Below are 19,117 nucleotides of genomic sequence, written 5' to 3' on the forward strand. Positions count from 1 at the left end.
TTTCCATCACCTTTTTTGGCATTCTTTCGTCCCTCATTCGCTTTATGTGCCCAAACCATCTTAGTCGGCTCTTCTCTATTCTATCATTCATTTTTTCCACTCCAATTTCTTCCCGGATTTTCTCATTCCTTATTTTGTCTCTTCTACTCTTCTGTATCATACTCCTCAAGAATTTCATTTCGGCTGCCTGTATTCGACTCTCATCCTTCTTTGTCATTGTCCAAGTTTCTGCTCCGTAAGTTGTTATGGGTACGTAATACATCTTGTACATAGTATTCTTTGCTTCCATTGGCACATCTTTGTCCCATAACATATTTCTTACACTATGATAGAAACAATTTCCAGCTTGAATCCTTTTACTAATCTCAGCATCCAGTCGAGCATTCTCCATTAATTCACTCCCCAGGTATTTAAACGTTTCCACTACTTCCAGGTGCTTGTCTGCAAGTCTAATCTGACCTTTCCCTTCTTTCTCCCCTCTAGTCATAACAAGAGTTTTACTCTTTTCTACACTTACTTTCAATCCACATTCTTCAATCTTCCCATTCACCACTTTCAACTGTTTTTGAACCTTCCTGTCGTCTTCTCCCCAAATCACAATATCATCTGCAAATAACATCATGTTCATTTCTCTTCCTCCATATGCTGCTTTTGCTGTTCTCATGATGTCATCCATTAGTATTGTAAACAGGATTGGTGATAGAACACTTCCCTGTCTCAGCCCACTAGTTATTTTGAACCAGCTTGTCCTGCCAACTTGTGTTTGCATGCAACTACAACATTCCTTATACAATGCCATGATCATTTTTATTAATCCCTGTCCAATTCCTTTTTGCACCAGACTGTCCCGAACTTGATTTAATTAATTTGATTTAATTAATTTAATTGATTTAATTAATTTGGTAATTTAACTGAGTCAGTTAACCATACTCTGATAAATTTGATACGGAACAACGTATCTACTAGGCTTCTACCTGAAAAATCCAGTCCAATTGCCAGTGATGTATACCATTTTTTTTAAATGTTTTCTGACAAATTTTGTTTTTATAACAAATGCTATTTCTGCCATACCCGATTCATTTATATTTGACATTCAGCTATTCTTCTGTACCACGAGCCCAGGATTCATATAATCATACTTTCTGCTTTCTCTTCAAAATTCCCAATCACTTGTTTGCACCCCTCAAGCTACATGGTGAGGGGTTGCATTAAGCAGCAGACTAAAGGGATTATCAGCCCTTCTCGAGAAGTAGCCTGGGCAGTGAATCAACAATATGGCTATGGCCTTGAAAACAACTTACATGCCCTGTTCTTGACCTCTTAATTACACTCTATTAAAGCTCTAATTATCACATGAAGTAACTTATAACCTTTAACAACAATACAGCTAATGTGTTTCTTCTAACGTTATTTCCCTTCAAAGATTTTATCTGAATATCTGCAATGATCAATTACAAGTATGAACCGATTCTTATCTTTTATTTAGCATTTTCCCAAATTTAGTGCATTGTACAATGTAGACAAACTGAGACTCATTCTTCCTTGTACATTTGCCCTACATATGAAGTTTGGCAGTCAAGACATCGTAATCTATAGACTCCTAATTGAGAAAATGTGTTGCTGTGATTGACTGTGTGTGACTCCAACAACAAAGCAAGAAAAAAGCTTCACCAAAAGGACGTCATAATTAATGTATTTTATATAAGATTACTCTTTTCTTAAAAGAAAAAGGACACACAAGTGTTGGACATAGTGCAAGAGACATCAATTTTAATGGACTCTTGTAACCACAACATATTTTATCAATGTTTCAAGACATGCCAGTAGTATTATATTAGGTGTTGGTGTTTGCAAGTTACATGTAATGTTCTTTTCCATTTATAAATTAAGTCTGAAAATGACCCAATACAAGAGTCGAAACTAGTCCTATCCAAGACAGGTGGATTCTGAATATAAAGTTTGGTAGAAATATATCCAGCAGTTTTCAAGTTATATAAACTCAAACAGATAGCAAAGCTAAAAAATATGCAGATGGTCATTATTACACCTGAAAAGGATAACTGAATGAAAATTTCACGAAAATAGTCAATGTACAGTCACACAGTCATTACGATTTTATTTATACAGAAAACAATTGAGTAATTCCATCACTAAGTCAAGAAAATGAAATAATCTTTGCCCACAATCAGGCAACAGCATCTGAATTTTCTTCCGCCTTCAACAACTCTTCATCATTGTATGACACAGGGCAGAGTGGGCATTGGCACGGATAACTCGTCTATTCTTCTCCACAGTCACATTGTGTTGGTTCTTTACAATAGCCCCAACTGATAAGGTTGTTCCTGGATTTGCCAACATCTGATCGTAGTCTATTCAATGATCTCCAGGTTAACCAGTCTAAAGTACATCCAAGAGGTAAACATTCAATAGGTTTCATCCTTGTTTGAAGATGGTCACATCTAACACCCCACAGTTGTTCTCTGGCTCTTTGCAGAGATATAGTTAGTGCTGAAGTTGCACTAAGGAAACTTTTCCTGGATTTTAACCTAGATCTTGGTGGTTGATGGAGTGGGAGTAACAATTATTTCAGCTCCCCCCCCTCTCTCTCTCGGCATCTGTAGCTACTTTCTGCCGTATATCAGATGGTACAATACCTGCCAAGCAATAAACCTTGTCTACAGGTGTTGGTTTCAGACACCCAGTTGCCATCCTGAAACCTGGGAAAAAAAACATCTAACCTCAAAAGACATCAAATTTTTCACTCCTACGTCACCTTTATAAGTATTTAACAGGCTTCTTTTCAACCGTTTGACCTCTACATACCTGCCAGTTTTTAGAGATAGAAAATGGGAAGATTTTTAATTCTTGGATTTCATTGTGTATATTGCGCCACAGTCTCGCTAAAAAAAAGGACAACATAAAAGGCATCCATATCTACAGTTACAAGACGAACTGACCATTAAATTTAAAATCTTATAGTAAGAAAGCATGAAAATGGTTACAAGAAAATGTAGCAAACACGAAACAAAATGCATAAGCAAACACGGAACAAAATGCATAATAGTTTCCTTTATTTGTAACATGAAAATTCAAAATTCAATTTTATAGGTATTTCTGAACACATGGATATAACGTGTTATGTTTTGTGGCCATAATGTGAAGAGAAAATACCAGAAACTGTCACTGACACTATTCTCTGAAATACATTCTTAACTCATTAAAATTATGAACTAAGAATAAACACAAATGCACTGAAATACACGAAACTACCACATACAAAACAGATCAATATGTCTCATATATTATTAAATCGGGACTTCAACAGGGGGAAAAGCACAGAACCGAAAAAAAGAAAACCACACATGGCCTGGAACTCCAAGGAAACTACATACAGAAACGATGTTAACAGCGTGCGAACCACACAATAAGAACCTCAATCTTTCGTCCCAATTAACAGAGTCGCTAGCGCGTGCTAGCATCTCCCGCTTGTAGGCCAACTGCCATCCCAAATTCCCAGGTGTAAAACACACACGATGATGCAATGAGAGGGAAACACGATACACGAAGGCAGCAGACGATACACTCACCAAATAAAGCATCAAATAAATACGCTTCAAAATGAGGTTGCATAAATTACACAACCACACAATAATTTATCCTAGGGGAAGAGTACTGACCGTACTGGAGGTTATATTGCTCAAAAACAGGAAGTAAAAATAAATCGGAAGATTGGAAAAAGAGTTAAAAAACAGAAAGTTTCCTGGTAAATAGGAAGGGCTGGTAGGTATGCCCCTATGATTGACAGTTTATTAATACCTGAACAAGCAGACTTCAGACGTCAAAGGTCTCGTTATTGCAAATCATGGAACAGTGACTGACGCAATATTTATCGAAAAAACAAGATAATTTGGTGACAAAACAGGAATAAAGGATTTTCAGTACAGTAACGGATAGTTAGCACATTTTAAACAGAGGCGTGGCCTTTTTCAGTATCCTAGGCAAGGTGAAGCAGATGAAGTGGATGACAACATAGTGTCTAATGAAAGGAAGATATTGTATAATGTAATCAACAAATATCCGTTGGAAAGAATTGCTGGAGCCATACAGGTTTAATCCCTCCTCAGGAGAGTTCCTTAGATGTTGACAATGCTGAAGAAGAACTCAGAATTGCATTAAAAAGACTTTCAAATCTGTGACCCTGTTGAATACACCTTAACAATGGAAGAATTCTTACCTATAGACAATGAATTGTCTACCTTCGAGGAAATGAGCAATGAAGACATACTGAAGACCGCACAGCAAGATGAGGATTCAGACTCAGAAGATGAGACTGATTGTAATGACTTGCCAGTTTCTTCAAGTACAGACGTTGAAAATTTAAAGAAAATACGTGTGTATTTAGAGAAACATTCCAATAACTGTTAGTTTCATGTACCATTAGCCAGGAGATCACAAGTGATAGTCTGGCAACCAAGAGCTGATGTTCAGTTCAGTACAGGCGACACAGTTACCTATACCTATCCAGGGGCACCAGGTGGAGGAATCACCATCATCATACAAGATAGACCAATACTGATCTCTCCATCTATGAAGATGTTAAGGTCAGATTCAGCCGCCTCAAATCAAGATCTTCTCCTATTCAAACAGCATAGGAAATTATTAGGAGGGAATTCAATCCAAAAGCTGATTGGCAACAAGAGTGGAACAGCGTAACTCCGACTCAATGGCAGACATTGTTCAATTATAAGAATCTTCCAGCTGGCTTTGATTTGTCCAGAAGGACATGAGTAGCCCTCAACAGAGTCCGTACTAACCATGGGAGATGCGGATCAATGACGTTTAAGTGGGGCACGAGATCTTCCCCAGCTTGTGACTGTGGTGCAGTTAAACAGACTATCAACCGTATTGTCACCGAATGCATTGGAAGGGCATTCGTTGGATCCATCCAGGATTTAGTGTTGGCTTCTACTGAGGCCATACGATGGCTAGAGAATTTAAATCTAACTCTTTGAACCCTTCTGTTTGCATGATTGTTTTCGCTGTTATAATGTGTATATTTTGTAATTATGTATATAATATTTTGTGCTTACTGTTCATGTATATTGTTTTGTGTGCATTACCATATGCTAATAATAATAATAATAATAATAATAATAATAATAATAATAATAATAATAATAATAATAATAATAATAATAATAATCAACTGTGCTGTGATTCATCACCTGCTCACTGTGACTAAAGCAGTTGAACAATTAAATGAAAAGAAGAAGCAAGCAACGATCACAGATTTCTTGGGCAAAGACTAATGTTAAAAAACAAACAAGCATTAACAGTGCTACTTCATTTTTCATACAGTACTGTACTAGTGTGCTACTATAATAAAATGTTGTAGTGTATTATCCTCTTACTTAGCAAAATTATAAAATTATCCTTCAATAAAGTCTCTGTTATCTTGCAATAATAAATTTCAGGCAAAGATATTTTACGTCACACTTAAAATTCACTTTAGTGCCACCCTCGCTTTATGCCATACAATATTATTCAATGGATGGTGGCACTGTATCGAGGGTTGACTGTATTTTCTTGTGAATTTCTTTGATTATGAAGAAGTGAGTGCCTTACATCATTATAAATTTAGAACCATGTGTTTGATAGATCTATTAAGAGACCATTACTGTGAATACAGTCACAAACCACTAGTGATTTGATATAAATGAGTTATGTGATTATTATTTGAATCTTCAAGATAAATGACTATGATGATAATACCCAATTTTGACTGGTAAATAATTGTATGATAATACATTATTCAGTTAGGATTATTAAAAGACATGGATGTTTGTATAGTGTGCGATACTGTATTTGTGTAGATTTCATGGGTAGATTTTCTAGCGTAGATATTTTGATTGTGATATTTCTGCAATATTTTGTCATGCACTGTCCCGACATGATTGTTGTTGTGTGATCATTAAATTTTGATTTAGTGATCAATGTTGTAAAGTCCTTGATCAGCATTGTAAATTTTGTCATGTCATAGAATTATTATAATTTTCTTTTGATTCCAATTTCATTTTTCTCTTTAACAGGAAAGATTACCTGTAATATGCTAAAGGAAGTGAGTACGAATATTTTTTTGGTTGATTTAACAAAGCAACACAAGAAATAATTCAAATTACATTCAAGGGATACTGAATAATTAATTGTATAAGTGTTATTTAAATTCTCTTTTAGTGAAGCTAAATGTAAATTAATTTATAAATTAACATCATTTCTAGACATTCAATTTTATTTAACATGAAAGGGAAGCATTTCGAAACAAGAGTATTTTGGAACTAAATTTTCATAAACTTAGTCATTAAAATTAGCAATCATAATCTGCAATTGCAACCTGATTTAATTTAAACTTTGAGTCTGGATTTTTATTGTATCACATTTCCCTGAGATTCTTTGCTAGCTGTTCATTTATGTTCGCTCCTGGACCAGACACTGACTGTCACCGGCAGAAGGGCAGAGTATACTGGGCAAACAATGGCCAGAACAAGTGTCAAATGTGGAATACTTATCTACAGGTAGCAGTGTGGGCCGGGTAAATACCCAGTGGGAAGGTAAATATGAACTGGGTGTTTACTTGGGTATATACCCAGTGGTCATTTAAATACCAAAATGAGGGTATTTTCAGTTTTTGAGCTTTGTACAACACTTTTTGATGTGTTGATGAACTGTTGGACAAACAACGATTGATACACAGGTATTTATTTGATGCCTTAAATTGAAATCAGGAACAATACTGATCCTTCAAAACCAAGAAAAGGAAAATGGACGTCCAGGTATTTTTGGATATTTATACGTTTTGGCACTGTAACTTTGTCTTCCTTAGTTCTTTCTTTTTTTTTTTTTTTTTTGCTAGTTGCTTTACGTCACACCGACACAGATAGATCTTATGGCGATGATGGGACAGGGAAGGGCTGAGAGTGGGAAGGAAGCAGCCGTGGTCTTAATTAAGGTACAGCCCCAGCATTTGCCTGGTGTGAAAATGGGAAACCACGGAAAACCATTTTCAGGGCTGCCGACAGTGGGGTTCGAACCTACTATCTCCCGAATACTGGATACTGGCCGCACTTAAGCGACTGCAGCTATCCAGCTCGGTCCTTAGTTCTTAAAGTGTGTTTTTTCCTTAAACTAAAGTAAAATATTGGACAAAACCTTTTGGTTGTTTTTTGTTTTAAATTTTTAATAAATACCAAGATATTGAGAAGGTCGAGTTTTACACGGTACTGGAAATGAGCAACAAAGATGTGGGAGGGAAAAGCTACTTTTGTAGTAGGCGAAGGCTACATGCATATTAACTGAAATATGTGTATGCCAAAACCCAAAAGGTAACAAAATATATTCAATATAAAGGCCATTTAAAAAAAAAATGCTTAGTAAAAGTGCTTTAAGTTATTTTTCATTCAATTTTAAATATTTTAAAAAAATATTTTTTTAAATCATACTCTAAATAATATAATGCATGTCAGGAAGTTTTTGTTGTATGTGGGCTCTATAATGGGTGAAGATGTATGCCAGCAAGCATGTAGGTTGGCAACACTGCTCAGCTCATCCTACCCAGACTTCAAACTGACACTGTACTTCCCTCCCATTTTCTATTCTTTGTTTGATGCCTACTGTACTTAACCAACTTTTTCAGTGGAGTGGAGTGGAGTTGTTGCAAGTTATGAATCTCATTCCGTATTGACGGTTATCTTAATTATCTTAAGTTGATGTTTAATGTCAAAACACTTTATGACATTTTTGTGAACTGTTAGTGTGAGAAAAATGGGCAAAAAAAAAAAAAAAAAGGGTCCAGCTTGGCAGTTATTTAAAGACAATAACAAAGGCGGTGTTGTCTGCAAGTATTGTAACGTTGTATACAAACATGCTAATGTTAATAAAATGACCAATCACATCAGAAAATGCTTTAAATATCCTGAAAAAAATGAAGAAAATTCTTGTTCAGCCAAACACTGTAAATACAAAAGTAGGCCATTCCATTCATAAATCCAGCACAAAGAAAACACCTGAATATCTTCAACAGCAAGAGGAATTGGAAGCAGATGTGTCATTTGAACAAGAAGAATCAAATCCATGGCCGAGATCAAGTAGCAGCCAAATTTTTAATTAAACATCCTCGGGCAATGTGAGTAGCCTATCTGGAAGGAGTGAGCATTCCACCTTCATCGACCTCGATCATCATCAAGCGCCAGTGGAGGAGACTTATTGACCATTTTGGACCACATAGACAGTGAATTAAATGTAAGTTAAAAAAAAAATTTTGGTTTATACTATATACTGCAGTTCAGTTACAGTATAAACATTAGGTCCAGTGACCGGTACCCATTTAATTGCAGTATCTTCTTGAACATAATCAATTTGCCTAAGTAACAAATTTGGGTAATTGTTTACAATTACTGTATCACCTTTGATTTTTTCATACTTTTATATTTATACTTTCTGTAATGAAAATATAAGCAAAAACAGCAAAATTAGGTGTTGCAAATGATGCTAACTGCCTGTGGAGGCAGCTGCTTCTGCGAGCGCTACACGACATTGTAGTGGTTTAGCGCTGGACAGTTCAGCGATAAAGGCTTGCGGACAAAAACTTCTTTATTTAACTTTCGGACATGTCGATACACGTTTGGGACACCTAATTTTGCTGTTTTTGCTTCTGTTTTTATATCAGAAAGTAAACAGTAACTAGTCTTGTAAAGGGATCGTTTACTCAAGAACACTTGTTTTGTTGTAGGCTATAACAACAATATGGCATGCCTATTTTTTTTTTTTTTTTTTTTTGAAAGCCTCAACTAAAGTTTGGCGAAAGCAGTCTTCATAAGCGGAGCTCTATTATCTATGGTTGAACATCCACTGTGGTTAGAATTTTTGAAAAAACTTCGTCCATCTTACAAACCACCATCCAGGTAGTCCAACTACTTCATATCTCAAAGGTATGCAGAAATGCAAAATGAAGTTGCAAGCCCGCTAAATGACTCGAAACACTTACAATTACAGTGTGACAGTTGGAGTAATATCAGAAATGAGTCAATAGTAAACTTTATCATCTCAAAACCAGAAACTCTTTTTGTGGAGTTTGTAGCAAGAAAGAAAAAGAAACAAAAAACAATGCACCTTACTTAGCTGAGTTGATGATCAATGTAATTGAAATATATGGTTCTGAGAAGTTTCTGGTATTAATTGGAGATAACGCTTCCAACATGAGAGCTGCTTTGGCCTTGGTTAAGGAGAAATATCCATCAATCATACCACTTGGTTGCCTTGCTCCATCTTTTATGCAAAGATATTTTAAAATGTAACACCGTGAAATCTTTCATGGCAACTGTTATTAGCATAGTGAAAAGTATCAAGAATAGCCTCATCCTGCAAGTATTATTTGACAGACTTAAATTGGACAAAAAGTTTGAAGACAGAATATCTTTGAAACTTCCTGGGCAGAATAGGTGGGGAAGCAACTTGTTTTGTTTACAAAGTTTACTAGTAAATAAATCTGTGCTTCAAAAGCTTGCTGTTAGTGAGGAAGCTGAAATCACACCAGAAATGAAAAGACAGCTACTTGATGATGGAGTGTTTTGGGTTCGAGTTCAAAAGCTGGCGAACATTTTTGATCCAATCATTGAACTTATTACTGCCTTTGAGTCCAACACTCCCATTATCCACAATGTTTTCACAAAGTTTCACAAACTACACAACACTCTCAAGCAAGAAATTCCAGAATCCCCTCTTCAAAATTCTGAAGAGAAATCTGTGCTAGCCAAACTGGAGAAACGTGTGGAATTTGGTGTCTGCCAATTTCATCTGGCTGCCGGCTTATTGAACCCTTCATCTCAAGGTTGCAATTTAAAACCTGTTGGACTGCTTGATGCTATTGAGTTTGTCTGTGAAGTCGGTAGTAGCATGGGAACAAAAGTAGTTGAACTTCGGCAAAACATTGCGGACTTTACAGAGGCAAAGAGGGGCTGTGGCAGCGGCCCTTTCTTTGGGAAGGATTAAAAGATACTGAAAAAGATAAAGCAATTAGCCCTATGTTTGGGTGGAGGGGCTTGAATGGAACATGTGTGCTAGCTGATGTTGCTGTGAGAATTTTAGGTGCTCCAGAAACATGTGCTGCTACTGAAAGAACGTTTAGCACATTCAGCTGGGTCCACTGTAAGAAAAGAAACCTACTTACAACTGAAAGGGCTGGACAGTTAGCTTACTTGTCACACAACTGGAATCTGCTAAACAAAACTCCAATACCAAGAAAGAAAAGAGTCCAAAGAAACAAGGCAGGTAAAGCGATGATAGCCACACTTCGCTCTCAGATGAAGAGTACATCCCTGAAAACTCAGATTAGTTGTACTACTCAATTGATATTTTTCATTGTAAATTGGAATATAGGCCTTAAGCCTAAAGAGATTCATTATGTATAATTATGAATAGCCTAATACATTTGTTAAGCTTCATTAAACCTAAATTAAGTAAGGCCTCTATTAGAACATTTTTAGTGTATCTGTTAATTTTCTATTCACTAGTCTTTTTGGTTATTTGATTATTTATTTTATACATGAATGATATTACAAACTGTTCTGAAAAACATAAACAGTGTGTTGAAAACTGTATGTTACACCTTTTGTAGAACTTGGCCAATGCACTGAATAAATTTCCCCCAACTTTTATCTCAGTGTTTGCAAAAGGCCTAGTTCAATTCTGAGTTTTTCAGGTTATAACTATTAAATTTTATCTCCTGATCTAATTCCCAATTCTAATTCTGTTTTTAAGTCCCAACTTTAATTAAATTTAATTTTATTACCTAACTAATGTTATTATATTTCTAAAAAGTTGATGTAGAATAGTTAATGTAGAATAAGTTTGCATACCAGTACCCTTTTTTTTTTTTTTTTTTTTTTTTTTTTTTAAGGTTCAATTTAACACAACACAGAATTTTTAATGAAAAATCTAAAATATCCAGGTATTTACCCAAATTGGGCATTTACCCACGTATATACCCTGGGTATTTACCCCGATTTATAAATACCTGGGTATTTTACATCACTATCTACAGGCAGATCAAGAGAAGGAAATGGCAACAAATTGGTTGCACACTGCACAGACCTGATGACAAAGTAGCCAAACAGGAGGAAGAGAGTAAAGAAATTTAAGTCACGCATGCAAAAAGCAAAAATGTATTGCATAGCAAAGAAACAGATGGCAAATCTTTGTCTCAGCCCTATGCTCCTCAACAGGATTTCAAGGAATAATCATCCTAAGTGCATTAGATTATGCTTAAGTTGCTAGATTTTCTTCCCTATATCAAATGATACCTCCTATTAAAATATGCCTGATATTCAAAACTATTTTCACATCTCAATTAACAAACATTCAAGTTTATTTTGCTGCTTAAAAATGTCACTCTCTCAAAGTTTACCTTAAACTTCTATGAATCATTTCATTACTATCAATTAATAATATCACTAATATTATACATTCACCTTATCAAATCCACAAATTTTAATCTCAAACACAACCACAGTACAAACGAGCACACATTTAAGAAAAGGTGGTGACAAGCTTCAATGAAGTCTAAGAAAGAGAAACAATTAAAAGCCTCCTCATGTTCCATGATCTTACTCTAATTACATCTAGCAAAGTGGACAAAATATCATCCCCACTATGGCAAACTAGCGAAAGTGGAAAACTAGGGAATATTTAGTTCTGACGTTTTTGTCTAGATTTTATTATTTATATAATGTCTACCCTCTGACAAAGTCTCACATCTGCAGCTCGTTCTGTATGAGTAACACATAAAACCCATCATTAAATATAAAAATTGATCTGACATAAGTGATCACAACTTCTTTCAGCTATCCTAATTTGTCAACAATTTGCAGATTCGTTACATTTGCTAGAGGGGGGATGATATGTAATCTGTGTACATCTGCGAGAGAGAGAGAGAGAGAGAGAGAGTGAGAGGGAGAGAAAAGGGCAAGAGAAAAGAAATAATGAGAAATCTAGAACTTTAGAAAAAATAAGATATGATTTCTTACTGAATGAATCCATGACGATCTGTGACATGGTAGATCTCAAAACCGGGATCCTCCCAGGGGTCGATTTGAGCACCATTCTCTCTGCCCCGCTTGTATCGGCTCACAATAGTAGCCCGCTCTTCCGCCGCTCTTTGCAGCAGCTCCTCTTCGCTCATCCCGCACGACTGGGGGATCCCGCACCACACACCATCCCGCTGCTGAACCTCGCAAAACTAATGTCTCTAAAAAATGAAAAAGCACATTTTCTGGTTTATCCAACTATAACTCACCAATTTTATAATCAGGATAAATTGAAAATTGCATTGGTAAAATTATGTAGTCTTCAACTTGAATGTATAAATATTTACATATTTATTGGTGCCTTTATAAAGTGGAGAAGTTATGGCTCTTGGCCCTCTCTTGCACTTAACCACCTATAATTATTGGATTTTTACAGCATTAAAATATCATGGTAATCAATTACAGTTAGTGAGGTAAGGCGAGCAAATCAGACAAGGAGAAACAATTAATTAAGATTAATAATAATAATGTCATTTGCTTTACGTCCCCCTAGCTACATTTATGGTTTTCGGAGACACCAAGGTGCCAAAATTTTGTTCCACAGGAGTTCTTTTACATGCCAGTAAATCTACCCAATAAATCTACCGACATGAGGCTGACGTATTTGAGCACCTTCAAATACCACTGGACTGAACCAGAATTGAACCTGTCAAGTTGGGGTCAGAAGGCCAGCGCCTCAACCGTCTGAGCCACTCAGCCCGGCAATTAATTAAGACTGCTACTGATGAAAAAGTATAGGATAAAAAGGGAGTAGACGACAATAAAAACAGATCTAATTAATAACTAAATAATGTATCTACTAACTAGCTTAAAGGAAAACGTATTCTAATATGAGGCAAAATGAAATTAACTGAATATTAATACAAATACAATCTGAGTTCACTAAAACCATGTTACTATGTTATCTATTTCTAGGAACAGATAGTTTGAATGAGAAGAGTAAAACCATAAATGGGAGAGCCTAAGATACGTTAATATGTAATTTTTGTTTTCATTCACACATCACTCTTACATTCACTTAAGTCAACTGAATGTACTCTGGAATTTATGGTAGGCTGTTTTAAATGTCCTAGATGAATAAGACTTTTTAATATCTACCAGAATCAAATTTCATAACCTTGAAGCAGTGACCAGGAATGAAAGGCTGTAAGTGTTTGATCGATGTGGTGCTATTTCCAGTAGTGATCCAGAACGAATATTAATTTCATGGAATGAAGAAAAAAAACCAAAACTGGGTGATAGATAGTTGAGGCTGTTTGTAGAAAGCAACAGGTCAATAAGCATCATTTGATGGGTTTTTCTACAGTCATTTAAACATAACAATCCTACCTTTTTGTATATGGTGTTCTATGAGTATCATGTCAGAGTTGGAAGGCATATCGAATGCAAGAGTTCTGTATATGTTTTAGTTTTGCTTTGGTAAAAGGTTAGGTCAATCGGTATACTGTCACAGTAGTCAAAGACTGGAAATAGAAATGTTTGTATATGTTTTTTATTGAAGGTACCTTCCTGAATACAATAGTTATATGTTTATTACAGGCCAGAATCTCATTTAAGGTGACTCCAAGGTTCGTAACTCTCTTGGAGTATAATACTAATACTGTTGGTCAGTTATTGGACATTACAAATTTTCCACCTAACTCATTACTGGTTGACAGTGTTTTGCCCCAGTGTGCTAAGTTGGGATAATCAGTTGGTAAACAGCACACCTACCAAGACGCATGGCTAGCGCATACTGTGGAGGCCATTGCGTAAGCTACTTGGAGCCACTGGCAGTGCAAAATACTTCAGTTTCCCTATGGGAATCTACATCTATATCATCTCTTGGAGTATGGCGCATGAGTATCATCAATGGTAATTGGATGAGGATTATGATTATTTAGAAGACATAGTAATTTAATAGATTACAAGTAACAGAGATGCGCTTTCTGTGAGGGATCTTGGGTGAAACAAGGAGGGACAAGATAAGAAATGAAACCATATGAAACACGCTACAGATCAACCCTCTAAAAGAAACTATGGAGAGAAATAGGTTGAAATGGTTTGGCCACATCAAAAGAATGGGACAAGAAAGATTACAAAGAAGAGCTCTGGAATGAACAGAATCTGGATGAAGACCAAATGGAAGACCATGAACACGATGGAGGGATCAGGTGGAGGATGATGTAAATCAGAGAGGACTACAGTGGCAGAAAGTGATGAATGATAGAATGTGGGGAAAAAAGAGAAGATTGGAAAAGGCTCTGTCAACGACCTCCATAAGCAGAAATGTATCAAGAAGAAGAAGAAGGTAATTTTTGGTGTCCAATTATTATGCTTTGCGTCTCTAGTGGGTTGATTAGTAAGGAGTTTTTTCCGTCGTATGTAGAGAGTCGTCGTAAGTCTGTATTATTCATATGTTGGATTGCTTCGCATATACGATCTATACAAGTATGGCAATAAACTTTTAAGTCATCACCATATAGATGGTATTTACAGACGAGAAGTGGAGATGAAATAATATCATTGACGATGACGTCCGAGTCATCAGTCCACAGACTAGTTTGATGCAGCCCTCCATGTCACCCTATCCTATGCTAACCCTTCCATTTCCACATACGGTAACTGCTGCATCCTACATCTACTCTAATCTGCTAGTCATATTTATATCTTGGTTTACCCCTACTGCTCCTACCCACTACACTTCCCTCAAAAACAAACTGAATAAGTCCTGGGTGTCTAAAGATGTGCCCCATCATTCTATCTCTTCTTCTTGTCAAATTTAGCCAAATTGATATCCACTCACCAAATCGACTCAGCATCTCTTTTTTTTTTTGCTAGGAGCTTTACGTCGCACCGACACAGATAGGTCTTATGGCGACGATGGGATAGGAAAGGCCTAGGAGTTGGAAGGAAGCGGCCGTGGCCTTAATTAAGGTACAGCCCCAGCATTTGCCTGGTGTGAAAATGGGAAACCACGGAAAACCATACTCAGCATCTCTTCATCTGTAATTCGATCTATCCACCCTTACCTTCAACATCTTCTGTGACACAACATTTCAAAAGCTTCTATTCTTTTTCCTTCTGAACTAGTTATCGTCCATGTTTCACTTCCATACAATACCACGCTCCAGACGAAAGACTACAAAAACATCTTTCTAATTCCTATATCAATGTTCGAAGTGAGCAAATTTCTTTTCTTAAGAAAGGCCTTCCTTGCTTGTCCTAGTCTGCATTTTATGCCCTCCTTACTTCTGCCATTGTTAGTTATTTTACTATCCAAGTAACAATATTCATCTACTTCCTTTAAGACTTCATTTCCAAATCTAATATTACCTGCATCACCTGACTTTGTTCGAATGTACTCCGTTACTTTTGTTTTGGACTTATTTATTTCATCTTGTACTCCTTACCCAAGACTAAACTAATGGTGCAGTAGTTTTCACACTTGTCAGCACCGGCTTTCTTGGAAATATGTATAACAACATTCTGAAGAAAATCGGATGGCAGCACTTCTCCTGTCTCATACATCTTACACACTAAATGGAATAACCTTACCATGCTTATGTCTCCTAAGGCAGTCAGTAATTCAGAGGGAATGTCATCAACTCTACATGCCTTATTCCTATTTATGTCTCTTAAAGCTCTGTTGAATTCTGACCTCAAAATTACGTCCCCCATTTCATCAGTATCAACAGCATCTTCTTGTTCCAGAACCAAATCATCTAAGTCTTTACCTTTATTCCACTGTTGGATATGTTCCTGCCATCCTTCTGCTTTGTCTTCTTTTTTGCTATTTGCTTTACGTCGCACTGACACAGATAGGTCTTATGGCGACGATGGGATAGGAAAGGCCTAGGAGTTTGGAAGGAAGCGGCCGTGGCCTTAATTATGGTACAGCCCCGGCATTTGCCTGGTGTGAAAATGGGAAACCACGGAAAAACATCTTCATGGCTGCCGACAGTGGGACTCGAACCCACTATCTCCCGATTACTGGATACTGGCCGCACTTAAGCGACTGCAGCTATCGAGCTCGGTCTTTGTCTTCTTTCCCTAGAAGTTTTCCATCTGACCTCTTAATGTTCACTCACCTAGTATTCCATTCTCCAAAGGTTTCCTTGATTCTCCTGTATGCAAGCAGTATCTACCTTCCTTAGGACCATACAACCTTCAACATCCTTGCACTTCTCCTTCAGCCATTCTTCCTTAGCTATCCTGCATTTTCTATCCACTTCATTCTTTAATCGCCTGTATTCTTTTGTACTCTAATTTTTTGTATTCTTGTATTTTAGCCATTCATCGATCAGGTCCAGTATCTCCTGAGTTATCCACTGATTTTTACTTGATGTTACCCTTTTACCTAACATTTCTTCAGCAGCCCTACTGACCTCATTCTTCACGACTTTCCATTCTTCCTCTGTTGTGTTTCCTTCAGCTTTAGTCCTTGTGCAACATGTTCCTTGAAACAGCCCCTCACATTCTTTCAACTTGTCTAGATCCCATCTCCTTGCATTCCTTCCTTCGATTTTTTCAACTTCAGATGGCATTTCATGACCAACAAGTTGTGGTCAGAGTCCATGTCTGCTCCTGGTAAAGTTTTGCAATCCAACACCTGGTTTCTGAATCTCTGCCTAATCATAATGGAGTCTATTTGATTAATTCCATTGTAATTGAGTTAAGTCTACATTTTCCACATCTCTATACCTTATGTATGTGTATGTTCAGTCCTCAGACCTAAGGCTGGTTGGATCCTCAACAGTTCCGCCCGCCATCAGCTGTCATAGATGGCCTAGGCATCACTGAAGAGGCATACTAGGGAAATGAGTGAGGTAGTTTCTCATTGCTTTCATCACCAAGCCAGAAGTTGCTATTACATATCAGTCTGCCAAGCCCACTGAAATACATGCAGCAACCAACCCTATGAGCAACATTTTTAAACCATTCATAGCAGGGACTGGGTGCATAAGGAATGGCATTACTGGCATCGCACATACCTCAGTGACTTTCATATTGTCAAAGTCAAGGATACAACAGAGACAGATCAATGAAAGTAACAAAATTGCTCTAGCCTATACCAGAATACATAGTGCACTGTAACACTACATCCTGCCAGCAAAGGCATCTGTAGCTTATATAGTTAGCTTTACACTTCAACACCCACAGTGAGTAGCACAGATACATGAGATCATGTGTAGATATCAGGTACAGGAATTTGTCTATGCTTGACAGCCTTGTGGGGGTTATCCATCACTAAGTTGTCAATCAGCATGTGGGTTGAGCTGTTACGTGTGTGTATGTGATTAGTTGTGTCTAATGGTAAGATGGCCATGTCCATTGAAGTGCACAGTCTACGGATCTGGTCCGTGTCACTAATCTGGGTCAGGAGGTTTACGTTAAAATCACTGAGGGTTATAATGTGTTCGTAACCTGGTATAAGTTTCAGCAGATCTGCTTCAAGTGTATCTGTATCTCTTACCTTGGGTGGCTTATAAACTACTACTGTTAATACTTTCTGGTAATTAACAATCATATATTCAGTACGTGGGGTGTCATCAGGGGAAGTTTTTTTTTTTTTTTTTTTTTTTTTAACAATTTGTTTTGTCACACCGACACAGATAGGTCTTATGGTGATGATAGTATACGAAACAGCTAGGAGTCAGAAGGAAACGGCCGTGGCCTTCATTAAGGTACAGGCCCAGCACTTGTCTGGTGTGAAAATGGGAAACCACGGAAAACCATCTTCAGGGCTGCTGACAGTGGGGTTCAAACCTAGTAACTCCCGGATGCAAGCTCACAGCTGCGTCCCCCTAACCGCATGGCCAACTCACCTGGTAGAAGACTTACAAATTATTTTGGTCTTAATGTCATCCCTACAGTATACTGACACACCGCTGCCTCATTTACCTGTGCAGTCATGCCAGTGTAGACTTTATCAATCTATTTTTACAAGCGTAGAATGATAATGTCACTCGACCAACTTACGCTCAGACCAATTAAATGCATATTCATATTAGTAATTATGGAATGGACTCTGTCAAAGTGACTTAAACGTGATAGACAGTTAATGTGGCAACATTGCAGGGTTGTAGGAAACTCTGACAAAGCACATTTCAGTGAGATTCCTGTAGGCTCTGCTTGCGGTAAGGGAGCTAACGGTGTTTGTTAGGGATGTCAATGTCTTCAAACACGCCCGGATCGATGGCATGCAGGAAATCATCATCTGCTACAAGTACAGTTTCATTAGTCTTAACCATTATCATGCATAATTGAACAAACACTTACTGACAATTTTCCAGGTACATTTGGGGGCTCTAGACACACATTCAGGCACACACACACAAATATATACCCATGAAAACTACTGAACATTATGAAAATTAAAACTTGAAGCTTTTGACTAACATATAATTGGAAAGAATTCCATTAAAGTCCAGGTAAGCGGTTAGAGACTTTAAGAGACTTCAAACTACTTTAACTTATAAACAACAAGTTTTAAATAAGAAGTTGAACAACCTTAACAATCTAGCATCCGATTATAGAATTGATCCCAGAACTCAGACATCTAATGATGTATTACATAACCTTCATCTCCTCATCATCAATATGGCCAATTTTCCTTTAAATAATACCGAGACCAAGTACGTTTGGGACAAAAAGGCAACAACTAGCTGGATTCAAGAAGTAAAAGAAAGATTTAGAAAGCAATAATATAAAAGAAGAAGAAATTATGGACAGAGAAATTTTTAGAAAGAGGGTAGTAAGTATGGAGGGATTCCAAGGAAGATTGAACAAGAAGCCTGGTATGAAGTGGTCCGAGGACAGAAGGAAACAGCATAGTGAAAAGATGAAAGAATATTGGAAGGATTCTTTTTTTTTGCTAGGGGCTTTACGTCGCACCGACACAGATAGGTCTTATGGCGACGATGGGATAGGAAAGGCCTAGGAGTTGGAGGGAAGCGGCCGTGGCCTTAATTAAGGTACAGCCCCAGCATTTGCCTGGT

General features: G+C 37.1%; 1 protein-coding gene across 1 annotated transcript in view; it reads right to left on the reverse strand.

The window, feature by feature from the left end:
- Window positions 1-19,117, reverse strand: part of LOC136872690 (USP6 N-terminal-like protein) — a 258,189-nt gene that overhangs the window by 192,991 nt on the left and 46,081 nt on the right. Inside the window, exon 2 of the mRNA XM_067146511.2 lies at window positions 12,078-12,298. Within this exon, the coding sequence (XP_067002612.1) occupies window positions 12,078-12,232 (155 nt within the window). The 5' untranslated portion in view covers window positions 12,233-12,298. The remainder of the gene's footprint in view (window positions 1-12,077; window positions 12,299-19,117) is intronic.

Source organism: Anabrus simplex, chromosome 4, assembly GCF_040414725.1.
Source record: "Anabrus simplex isolate iqAnaSimp1 chromosome 4, ASM4041472v1, whole genome shotgun sequence".
NCBI lineage: Eukaryota > Metazoa > Arthropoda > Insecta > Orthoptera > Tettigoniidae > Anabrus > Anabrus simplex.